Source organism: Cavia porcellus, unplaced genomic scaffold (assembly GCF_034190915.1).
Source record: "Cavia porcellus strain 051 isolate PalLab524CR breed Dunkin Hartley unplaced genomic scaffold, mCavPor4.1 scaffold_17, whole genome shotgun sequence".
Classification (NCBI taxonomy): Eukaryota; Metazoa; Chordata; class Mammalia; order Rodentia; family Caviidae; genus Cavia; species Cavia porcellus.
In genome coordinates, this window is record NW_026947500.1 from 44,180,573 (window position 1) to 44,193,152 (window position 12,580).

The 12,580-nt window shown below is 52.1% G+C and overlaps 1 protein-coding gene across 1 annotated transcript in view; it reads left to right on the plus strand.

The window, feature by feature from the left end:
• Nucleotides 1–12,580, plus strand: part of Ptprj (protein tyrosine phosphatase receptor type J) — a 104,371-nt gene that overhangs the window by 49,580 nt on the left and 42,211 nt on the right. The window contains exon 2 of the mRNA XM_063227950.1: nt 11,772–11,790. Coding sequence (XP_063084020.1) covers nt 11,772–11,790 — 19 coding nt within the window. The remainder of the gene's footprint in view (nt 1–11,771; nt 11,791–12,580) is intronic.

A 12,580-nucleotide genomic window follows, 5' to 3' on the forward strand; every position in this document is an offset into this window, starting at 1 on the left:
ACTCCCCCAGCTGGCTTGTAGTTTTTGATTGCCTGAAACCCAACTTCTGAGCCCTGTGCTGTTCAGAAACCCAGGTGCTTCTGGCAGCTCTGGGGGTGAGGGACAACTTCTCCAGACTGTTCAGGTCCAGCTGACTTCTGAAAGGTTGTGGCAGAGAGGAGAATCTTGTGTCACACTGACACCTGGCTGAAATGTGTGGGGTCCCGTGTGTGGTGTCCTGTGGGGCGTGGGTGCTTCCGTGTAAGCAGGAGCCAGAGGCAGAGCCATGGCCCAGGCATGGCGGGGTTCCTGCCCTAGTGTGGAGCAAGTGACCAGGTTGGGCTCAGTACAGATCTCCTGGCTCAGGAGCGAGCTGCCTGTGCTCTTGGGTGCCCTTGGAGGAGGGTGGGGCTGTGACAACAGCTGCCTCCTGTTGTTCCTGTTGGGCCTTGAGAAGCCACCTCTTGACCTAGAGCCCACCTTGCACCCAGCTCCTTTGACTCTCTGTCTGTGTCATTCCCAGCCCTCAGGAGGCTGAAGCAGGAGGGTCACTGCAAGTCTGAAGCCAACCTGGGCTACACAGTGAGGTCATGGCCAGCCTGGACTCTAGAAACTGTCTTAAAAAGCAGGCTCCTGGCTAGGGATTTAGCTCAGTGGCACAAGCACCTGTCTGGCAAGTGTGAGGTCCTGAGTTTGATCCCTGATATTCAAAAAAACCAAAACCAAAACCAAAACCAGAGTCCTGGTGGTCCTCCAGAGTCCAGTTTCTTAGCAACTCTCTCTTCCACTCTGCTCACTGGCCTGTGGGCCCAGGCTGCTGATCGGACAAAGCAGTGGGCTCCAGGCTGTCTGTGGGTGCTCATGGGCCATTTTGTAAGGCTCTACATTAAGTGGAAGAAGGTTTTTTGTTTTTGGTACTGAAGAACTCACAACCTAGTGCTTGCCAGGCAGGTGCTTATGCCGCTGAGCTAAATCCCAGGCCCTTGTTTTTTTTTTTTTATTTTTTATTTTTTATTTTCTTGAGACAGGGTCTCACTGTATATTACAGGCTGGCCTTGAGCCCACAGAGATCCTCCTGCTTCAGCCTCTTAAGTGCTGGGAGCACAAGGGTGCGCCATCACACCTGTTGCTGGCAGTGTGTCACTGCTGAGGCTTGGTTGTCCTCCCTCTGCACCCTGCCAGTGGTGCTGGCTGCGCACCTGCTGTATGCTGGGCCCGCAGCAGTGAGCAGAGGGGCCGGTAAGGTGGTTCCTACCTGGGGTCCCTGGGATGAGGCGGCACCCCCTGCTGAAGGGTAAAGAGGGGTGTCAGGCTGGGTGGAAGGATCCCTCAGCTGACAGGGAGGGAGGCACCGAGGTTGGGCTCTTCCTTCCTCTCTGGTGTCTTTGGTTCTGCACCATGAGGCAGGAGCAGCACCTGGCACCTGGCTGACTCTGGAATGTTGGAGGGTTAGAAATTCTCACCTTGTGAGTCATGGACACCTGATCATTGGGAGGAAGAGAGCTACAAGCACTGTCCTAGAGGGGGCCCCAGTGAATTGGCTACTGAGCCATCTCTGTCCCCACCAGGGACCCGTACGGAGTTATATCCTCGGCCCTTTTTAAAATCTTGAGACAGAGTCTTCCTAAGTCATTACATTGTCCAGGTTGCCCTCAAACTGGTGGTGAGCCTCCTGCCTCAGCTTCCCGAGTGTTGGGATGATGGATGTGCCTCCATGCAGGGTTCGGCCCCGGACCATGCGGGTATATAAGGGCACTCTGGGATGTGTGCCCGGTGACAGCACTGCAGGGCACTGCCGAGCTCAGAACCATCCCTGTGGTTAGCTATGAGTGTCGGCTGGCTCTCTTAGCAGGTTCTTGCCTTGGCCCAGCCTCAGGGTCTCCCCCTCTCTCTTCCAGCATGAACCATCATTTATGTGTCCATGCGCCCGCTAGCACACGCTTGGTTGTTTTGTCTTCCGGTCTTGGTGCTGGGACTAGCGCGGCGAAGGGTGTGGGCAGGTGGTCGAGCTGGGTGCAGCTTTCCAGTCTGTGTGCAGAGTTTCCACTTGTGAGCGTTGGTGCTGTGCCCGTTGAACTGACCTTGTGGGCTTTTCCCTTGAAAACGGTGACAGTGGCATATATTTTGTGTTTCTAAGTCGCCCCTGCATTCCTGAGACGAGTCAGCTTGGCCCTGATATGTTGCTTTCATACACTGCTAGTTTATTTTTACTGAGATTTTGTTTGGGAACTTGCATGTACGATATGCACATGATTGATTTGTAATTTTCCTTTCTTTTTTCATCCTTATCTGTTTAGGTGTCAAATTTATATTGGCTTCATAGAAGAAATAATCACACTCTTTAAACTTTTTTTTTTTTGTACCAGGATTTGAACTCATGACCTCGACTTTGCCAGCCAGGCCCTTGTGCCGCTGAGCAAAACCCCTGGCAATCATTTTTAATTTATGAGGCAGGATCTTGCTACACCTATAAACTTCCCAGCCTGGGGTCTGATTTGTGCTGCTTCTGCCTCAGCTTCCTGAGTTCTGGGATTACATTTGTGTGCCACCACACTCTGCAAGGATTGAAAATTCTAGGCCAATGTGGGTGGTTTAAGTGAGACCTTGTCTCAAAATAAAAAATAAAAAGTGCTAGTGGTAAAGCCAGGCATGACGGTGCAGGCCTGTAATCCCAGCACTTGGGAGGTTGAGGCAGGAGGGTTGCTGTGAGTTTGAGGCCAGCCAGGCCTGCACTGTGAGATCCTATCTCAAAAGACAAAACAAAACATTTACAGCTTCTTAGTAATTTTATTCATGTTTCTGATTTTATTTGGGACGCTGGCTCCATTTAATTTATCCAGTGACTTTGTGAATAAAGGCAGGAAGGCCTGGCTGCTAATGGCTCCAGTGGCCCTGGCCTCCTCCTTGATTCCGTGTCGGGTGAGTGGTGTAGGACACACGATGTGACAGATGCCTTTGTGGCTGCTGGGAGGGAGCAGCATTGGCTGCCGCCCCTCTGTTCCCAGGAGCAGTGACAGACCCCAGCGGCTTGCTGGCTCCTGAGCGTGACAGATGTGTGCAGTGGGAGAGCTGTTCACAGATCTTACCCCGTCCTAAGCCTTGTTGATCCCATTCATAGTTCAGCACGGGTGTGGGTGAGATGTCCAAAGCCACAGTGCGAGTGGGGACATTTTCTTTGCACAGTGGGGAACAAGTAAAAAAAAAAAGTCCCGATACTTAATTTTATTTTTTTAGTTTTCTGAGACAAGGTTGCCCCATGTAGTTCAGGCTGGCCTTGAACTCTCAGCAGTCGTCCTGCCTCAGCCTCTGAGTACTGTGATGACAGGCATGCCTCACCACATGCAGCTACTTAATTTGTTGAAACATAAAAGAGTAGAGAATTCCCTGTTCGATTCCAAATACAGTGTCCCCAAGAGCTCCTGCCAGCAGGACCTCCCAAAACTTCTTATCTTTAATCAAAATCAGGTGTCACCATTGGCCCCTGAAGGCCATGGTGAGATGTTAATTGAGACTGGGACATTGGGGTCTGAAATCCGTGCTTGTGTGTTGTCACTCGGGACCTCACGGTCTCTCCTGACAAAACAGTAGTGCAGCCTGTGTATTTCACCAGCTCTTCAATGGTTGGGATCCCATTTCCGGGCAGGTCTAAGTGGAATTTGGGGGATCCTAGTGGTGAAAGGCGGAAGAGCACTGGATGTGGTTTCCATGGAGCTTCTCAAACCCAAGATCATAGGCCTGTTTTGTGTGTTGACTGTAGTGGGTGTCTTGAGGTCACTGTGTGGCTTTGGGATATTTGGGGTCCATGGAAGTCCTTTCTCAGAGAGCTGTCCTGAGGCTAGGCTTTGAATTAGTCTTTGGGTCGAGAGAACCTGGGGTCCAGGACTTCCTGGCCTCTCCCCTGCCTGCCCTTACCCCGACATTGATGAGTCCTGGGGCGCCTCCATGCCTTGGAGTGGGGCCCAGCTGGGCTGCAGTGGTGGTAGCGGGAGCTGAGGCCCCGCGCTCCCTGAGGAGGTCCGAGGCTTGGAATCAGTTGTGTCTTTTAGAAAACTTACCCGTTTTGGACTTGTCTGTGGAAGCAATTAGGGAGGTCACAGGACCGTTTCTGGTCGCCTTTTCTGTCCAGTGTCTATTGAGAAAACTCGAAAACAGCCGACCGGAACAGGGGGTGGTTTGAGCGCACACAGATCCTGTTGTCTCTGCGGCGGCCCCCGGACAATCTGCCTTTTAGTCAAAATGCAGCCCATGGAAGGAAATGAAAAAGCGTTTTATTAGATGTTGAAGAAAGATGAACTGGTCTTCGGAGACTTGGAGAATTTTAGCTTTTTCTTTGTTGTTAAAAACTTGGGAAGAAGGCAACTTTTGCTATAATGCAATTTATTTGTACAATGTGGTAATTATTGTTGATAATTTGTTTTTGGAGACAGGGTCTCACTGCATCATCTAGGCTGGCCTTGAACTCCCTATGTAGCCCAGGCTGGCCTTAAACTCGTGGTGATCTTTTTGCCTCAGCCTCTTGAGTCCTGAAATGATAGGTGTGCACCACCATACCTGGCTTGACCTAGTGATCCTCAGAACACTGGAGCCAGGTCCAGACCACAGGGCCCAGCCTCGGAGCTGTTGGAGGCCCACACTTGAAGTTCTGTGCAGGAATCCTGTGACTCAGGGCAGGGTCAGCATACTACAGCCTGTGTGTGCATCCAGCCATCTGCCTGCTTTTGGATGGCCTGTGAGCTAAGAAGGGATCTTACAGTATTATTTATTTACATTTTAAAGTTTATCTCAAGGCCTGGCTTGATGGCACACACTTTTATCTCAGCCCTTAGAAGGCTGAGGCAGGAGGATCCCTGTGAGTTCAAGGGCCCTGATCTATATAATGTTCAAGACCGGTCTGGAATAAATTAGTGAGACCTTGTCAAAAAGGTTTTTGTTTTTAATTTCATAGTCTTTCTGAGATAAAGTCTTGCTCTGTTGCCCAGTCTGATCATGAACTTACTCCTGGACTCAAGTGATCCTCCTGCTTCCGCCTCTTGAATAGCCAACACTACAGACATCTGTCATGGTGCTGGGCTTACAGTTTTAGATGGGTGAAAAAAATGTAAACAGTGATATTTCATGGGTGGTGAAATGGTAGGAACTCACATTCCATGCCTAGGAACACTGCCATTGCACTTAGGTAAAGATCGCGGCCTTCAACTCATGATGAACCTCCTGCCTCAGCCTCCCAAGTGCAGGATGACAGGTGTGCACTCCCCACCCCCTGGCTTGACACCCATTACAGCAGGTCCCTTGGCCCTGTGCTTGTTGGTTGGCAGTGTCAGGGTGACGCCTTCCTGAGGCTGTGTCCTAGGCCCTGGCCTGTGCTGCTTGATCCTGCACCAAGCCTCCAGGGTCCACGGTTGCCTGAGGACAGTGCCAGCCCATCCGCTGTTTCGTAACAGTCTGCTGAGGTTGGGTGACTCACTGGGGACTGAGGTGGGCCTCACACTGGACGCACTCACACCACAGCCAGAGGAGGGAAGCAGGCCGCGATGGTCCCCACACTGTGCTGATGCCATGTGCTGGCTCCGTCCAGCCTGGCCTGAGTGCCTGTCCCCTGCCCTCTGTTCTTCAGCATAGTGGCCTTGTAGTGGTGTGACGAGCACTGGGCTTGGCAGTGCCGGGGGCCTGGAGGATGTGCGCCCCGGCCTTGTGCTGTGCCAGAGGACGGCTTCGTGGCCCTGGCTGGGTGAGGTCTGGGGAGCACAGAGCTGTGACTCCAGGGTAGGCCTGGTGTTCTGTCCTCAGCTGGGACGGATGTGGAGCTGAGGCAGGAAGCTGGGGTGCGTGGGTCTCCCTGGCGTGGGTCTCCCTGCACTTGGCAGTCCCAGCTGGCGATGGGCACAAAGCAGGCGCAGGGAGCAGGTCTGAGGTGGGCATCTCACCCTTCTAGGGGCCTCAGGAGTGGGTGGTGGTGGCAGCATAGCCAGGGATGGGCGAGAAGTGAGGGGCGGGCACATGGTTCACATCAGCACTGGCCCCAAGTCTCTTCCCAAGAGAGAAACTGAGGATGTGAACAGTTCCTAAGTGGTTGCCTCTTTCCCCCACCCAGTGCTTCGGTGTGGGCACACTCTGATCAGAGGTCACCAGCCCGGATGTCTTGGGGCGGCTTGGGAGAGTCAGGCTGCCTCTGTGTCCTCCCTGAGCGTCTTTGACAAAGGGAGCCAGCAGTGTGGCTGCTATGTTGCTTGGCAACGGCCACTTGTCCTCAGCGCTGGGTGACAGTCATGGAGTGGCTGTGAACATGAGCACTCAACCCACAGACAGCGAGGCTGACACTTGGATCCAATTAATGGCTTGTTTATGGCCAGATAAGAAAGCCAAATTGTTATTTTTTTATTTATTAATTTTTTTGAGACAGCGTCTTGCTCTGTAATTCAGGCTGGCTTCTTGAACTTGTTTATGTAGCCAGGCTGTCCTTGAGCTCATGGTGATTGTCCTGCATACCTGGCAAGAAAGCCAAACTAAAAAATGCTTTTTGTACTTTTTTAAATTGAGTTTTCTAAATTTTGATAAGCCAAAATCAGTACTTAAAAATGCTAGGCAGCTGGGCATAGTGGTGCATGCCTGTCATCCCAGCACTCAGGAGGCCGAGGTAGGAGGATCACTGTGAGTTCAAGGCCAGCCTGGGGTACATAGTGAAACCTTGTCTCAAAAAACAAACCAGACTGGGGATATAGCTCAGTGGCACAGTGCCTTCCTGGTAAGCGAGGTCCTGAGTTTGGTCCTGGTCAGAAAACAAACAAACAAACCAACAAACAAAACCGAAAGAGAAAGACAAAACAAAGTAAACTCCCTCAAACAAAAGAAATGCTAGGTTTCCTTGATTTTAAATAGTCACAGGAAAGTTTTTAAAGTGAAAATTAAAGCAAACAAATGCTTAGGGAAGCTCTAGCGAACCTCAGGCTGAAGTCCTCGCCCCTTGTCGCACAAGACACCTGGGGTCTGAACCCAGCTCCCCACCCCACCCTTTCTTCGACTCATGTTCTGTTTGAAAATTGTGACTATTTTGGCTTCTTCCTGTGCCCCAGTTTGAGCACCGAAGAAGCTGTCAAGAAAGAACTCGTCCATCAGCGTCTGTCTTGGCCGCATGCTGGCCACAGTCACATTCGTGGTCGCACTCGCAGTGGGGTTGTCCACACTCCGAGAAGGCTGCTTTTGTGGAACACACACCTCCAGTGTACGCACTCACACACTCACAATGACATGTCCCATGATGCCACACCCACCTCTGCAGAATTCTCGATGACAGAAAGGGGATGTTTGTCACCTGAGCGAATTGTTCTGGAATTTTTGGGATGGATGATTTGCCCTGCAGGGGCGGGGGTCGAAGGGAGCCGATTGTCACGTGGGAGAGCGGGAGGTGACCCGACTCTTGGTGCCCCACCGTGGGCCCTTCGAGGTGCGATTTTGGTTCATGACATCAGCGAGTAAAAATAAGGATTGTCAGATGATGCGTGGGCCTGCTGTGGGAAGGAGAAAGAGTGTGTTGTTACCCTGGGAGCCGCTCAATCACTTCCTACCCACTCGGCCACTGTCCCCGGGGTGGGAGGGACAGGCAGCTTCACCACCCTCGGGCTTCCCTGGTGTCCGATGTGAGCTGCTGGGGTGGACAGCTCAGTTCCCCCCGGGCTCAGGGCTCAGGTCAGGGGAACTGGGGGTCCGAGCTGGCTGGTGGCTTGTGGCCCCTGGGAGCTGAGGGACATGGGACGGGCCACGGCCACTGGGCTGTAGTGAGTCCTACTTTCTGCCTGCTTTTTTGGAAATTTTTGAAATTGTGATCGGTGCATTTGCTGTGCAGAATGACGACATTCCTCTGGGGAGCTGTGCCTTTGCGTCCCATATCCAAATTCTTTTTACGTCCTTCCCCCTCCCTCCGTCTCTTCCCTTTTGCAAAAGACCCACCTCCCCGTCTTCTGTTATCTGTCTTTTGTTTTGCACTTTATTTATACTTTGAATTTCTTGTAGAAGAGAAATTGTCCTGCTTGAGCTTGTGTCTGATTTAGGTCGCTTCTCACTCTGTGCTCAAATCTCCTTTTCCTGCAGTTTACTCAAGCTGACCCTTCTCTATTGTAGAGCAGTACTCCCCTCCGAGGTGACCTTGAATGCCTGCACCCCTGCCTGTGGTCCCCCAAGCTCTCTGTCTCCTGGTCACGTGGTCATTTTCTTAGAGCTTCTCATGGTTCTGGCCCAGCCAGTGCTGGGGATAGGGGGGTGCCCCGGGCTTACTTGCATCTTCTCTTGGCAGTGACCCCAGGATTCTTGCACCCCCCATATTTCTTTCCCTTGGCTCTGCCCACAGCTTTGGAAATGACCTTTGATGCTGCTGCTTCTGGCTAAGTGTGACCCTATCCCTGCCAGGATCCTGGTGATGCTCTGGATGACAGGGTGGCCTAGCAGTCTGTCTTGTCTGTCCCGAGGCAGAGGGGAGGCACTGGAAGACAGTGGCCAGGTGTGCGAAGAAGGCCAGGCCCCTGCTCTATGGCAGTGTCCAGTTCCACCTGTGGTCATGATGCTTCTGAGCAGGGTTTATAGTCTCAGGAGATCATGGCAGCTGGACTGAAATGAAACTGCAGAGCACTGGTTCTGTTCTATTGGTCAATCGATTGATTGAGACAGGGTCTTGCTGTATAGCTCAGGCGGGCCTCCAACTTTTAGTGATTCTCCTGCCTCGGCCTCCCCAGTGCTGGGGTCACTGTGGGGCACCACCACAGTTGACTGTTGAAATAATGAAAACGGAAGTGTCTGGAGTCTTTTTTCAGCTCCAGGAATACAATTGCTTCTGTTATGTAGGGTTGGAGCTCATGGGGATTTGGCTATGGCACCAAAATGGGGAAATCAAGGCACGGGGGTGAGGGAGGTGCAGCCAGAAACTCAAGGAATCCCGAGAGACTGGCAGGGAGGGAGGAGAGAGCAGTGGCTGTGACATGGGACTGGCATGGGGAGGGAGCAGGCATGGCGTGGGACGCTGGGCTCCCAGCCACTGGGAGTCTGGCAGAACCTCACCTTCCGTGTGTGCCAGGGCAGGCAGGGTTCGCTCTTGTCTGCAGAAGCCAGGTCCCTCTGGGGTAGGAGGGCAGCCAGAGCCCCCACTTGTCTGTGCCCTGGGCTGGCAGGGCAGATGCTGGGAGGGGCTGAGGCACACCCTAGCCCAGAGGCCTGGGTGTTTGCTCTGCGATGCCTCTGTTATCTGGGTTGTTCTGTTTCAGTACTTCAGAGGGAAATACTGGGAGCCAGGTGAGGTGGTGCCCGCCTAGAATTCCAGCACTCAGGGTGCTGAGGCAGGAGGATCTTGAGTTTGAGACCAGTCTGGGCTAGGTAAAATTTATTTTGTTGGCATCGGGGATGGAACGCAGGGCCTTCACACTGAGCTACATCCACAGCCCTCTTTAAATGCTTTCTTTCTTAAATTTTGAGACAGGGTCTCACTCAGTCACTAAATTGGCCAGGTTGGGCTTGAACTTGCTATTCTCCTGTCTCAGCCTTCCAGAGTGCTGGGTTTGCAGGTGTGTGCCAGCATGCCCACCACATTCTTTTCATCTGTCCACTGTTCCTGGGTCAAGTTCAAGCCATGCAATCTTGGGCTAGGAAACTTCATCCCCAGGACACTTGTGTCTAAGCAGGATGGTAATTCCTGCATCACCTCGGATTCACAGAGCAGGAGCTGGGACACTTGGTTCTTTCCCTGTCTGGGCCTGTCACTCACAGTGGGGCACTATTTCTGCAGAACCCTCTCCATCCTGGGGAGAAGCTGAGGTTGTCGCTATGCCACACCCTGGTGTCACTTTGGGAGAGCATCTTCACAGACTTCCTTCTCTGTGCAGTGAGCTTTTGCTCAATGTACAACTCTGGGAACTGGTTGCCTCCCATCTTGGCCCCAGCCACAACTCAGCTTTGACTGAATTTTAGGAGATGCACTTGCTGTTGATCATATTCCTTATAAAAGTATTTACAAACCATGCTGGGAAGCCTGCAGGTATTGTTTATGGACATCTGTTTTTTTTTTTTTTTGTACTGGGAATTGAACTGAGGACCCTTAAGCTTGCCAGGCAGGTGCTGTGCTGCTGAGCCATATCCCTGGCCCTGTGAGCATCTTTCTATCTGTGGTCAGTGGAGGGGACTAGGGCGGGGTTGGCTGGTCCCCACTGGATCCTAGCTGGGCCTCCTCCTGACCAGCTCTGGACAAGGCGTTCTTGGCTTTGTGGTATCTTCTCTGGAAGAGGAATGGTAAGGCGAACATCAGATCTCTTGCTTTGTTCTGATTGCCAGTGCACTTTTCTTGCAAATACCAGATGACCTGAACACATGGTTTAGGGGCATACAGGACAGTTTATGTTCTTGGGTGAGAAGTTGGAAGGTGGAAGGGTCTAGAGTTGGCTGATTTAGTGGCTCAAGGAACCAGGCCTTGTCTCTGTTTCCCCACAGCCATCTCAGCGGGTGGGTGTATTCTGCTTACAGAGTGGCTGCAATAGCTGTAGACATCATGGACAGATCTCATGAAATCCCCTGAAGCAGGGTGGCATTTCTCTCTCTCTCTTTTTTTTTTAATCACTGAGGAAGCTCTCCCTTGCAGACTCGTACGTCTCTGTGTGTTGGTCTGAGTCCCTTAGATCCCTTGGCCTCAGAGGAAAGTACTGACACTTTGTTTGGGAAGTCACGTCTAGGGAGGTGAGGACACGGGAACACAAAGGGTAGAGCAGGGCCAACAAAGATGTGACACACTGATTCTGCACTGGATCCTCCTGGTGGGCACAGGTGAGAGGCCACAAGCCCAGACTGTTAGGAGATTAATTTCCTGTTGTTTCTGATCTGACACAGTTCTGTCCCCTCGGGAGGCCCTATCACTAGTGGTCAAGGCAGGGGTGTTGGAGTCCAAGTCTGGAGTTCCAGCCCCTCCCTAGCTCCTTTGTGACCAGCATGCTGCGGGAAGACTGCATTAATACTTGGAAGTACTTAGCATAGCACCCAGCAGCCAGCATCCTGTGAGTGTCTGATTCATCATGGTGATAGTGCAGACTTGGGCCATGATTCAGCTCCTGAGGCCTGGCTCTGTCTCTAAGAGGCAAGCTCTGCACTCTGATTTCTGGAGTGCAGGGCTCCAGGACGTGTGATGAACGTTAGCCTCTCTGTGTTGATCAGGCTGCGACTTCAGGGACACAGCACCCAAAATGCCCTTCCTTCTCATTCATCATCTGTCCCCCTTATTTTTGTCTATTTTTTGGAGCCAAGGTCTCATTATGTAGCCAGGCAGGGCTTGAATCATGGCAATCTGCCTGCCTCAGCCTCCCAAGTGCTGAAATGACAGGTGTGCCCCACACTGCACTGGGTTGACTCTGGGCTTTTAAAGTCTGGGGTCATCATGTGGAGGACCTCAGGGATCTGAGACTGTGGGCTGACAGCCTGTTGGTGACATCTTCCCAATGCTGTTTGCCACCCATCTTAAAAAATCCCTGCCACCCATGGGTGGGAAAGATGGCCTGGGGGTTCTTCTGCTGCACCCCTGACTTCCTGTGCTGTGTTGTGACTGGAGATGGCTCTGGGAGAGGGATGTCTGGACAAGCGGGACTCTGCAGCTGGGCTCTTCTGCCTCATTTTACCCTGCAGGGCCAGGGGGAGGTGGACACCGGGAACGCGTGGCCCCAGGCTCCCACTGAGCCGAGTTCAGCCTTGGGCCCGGCCTCCCCGCTTGTCCATGTGTGTGTGTCTGTATGTGTCCTGCGGCTGCTGCTGACCTCCTCTCTGTTCTCTTGCAGCTCCTGTGCCCAGGCCAGGGTGAGTACTGAACCCTCCTCCCTGTCCCGTCCCCTGCTGCTCTTTGTGGGCATCCGGAGAGTGACAGCCAATGGGAAAAGAATGGTGGAAGCCCCTTCCCCACGTTTCTCTTTAGAAGTGGGGAAAAGGCAAGAGCAGCCGCTGAAGGGAAACAGCAGCGAATGGTGCAACACTCACATGGAAATTGGTATTTTCTAACTATGCTCTTGTGGTCTCAGGACTGGGAGTTTGGAGCCAGCCTGGACGAAAACCTTGTCTCTATTTTTTATTTATTTTTTGTTTTTATCTTTTTGAAACAGTCTTGCTATATAGTTCAGGTGGTCTTCGGCTCACTTTGTAGCCCAGGCTGGTCTTGAACTTGCAACGATTCCCTTGCTTCAGCCTCCCAAGTGCTGGGATTACAGGCACATGCCACCATGCCTGGCTGAAAACCTTGTCTTTAAAAACGTGATTTTTTCAGAACCAGGCACGGTGGCACATGCCTGTCCTCCCAGTGCTTGGGAGGCTGAGGCAGGAGGATTGCATGGAGGGCTATATAGTGAGACCCTGTCTCAGAAAACCAAAACAAAAAGTGTTTTTTTTCTGTTACTTTTTTTCTTTTTGCTGACCTATACCCATGGGTAATTTAACATAATGAAACAATCATGGGTTGTTTTAGTACTTTGTGTACTGTTTCGCCGACATACTGCTGTGCTGCTCTTGGTTGATCCCTTGCTACATTAAAACAGGGATGAAGATTCTATGTCCCTGAACCTCTAGAGCTTGGGAGGTGGCCTTCTGTGTCCTTTGC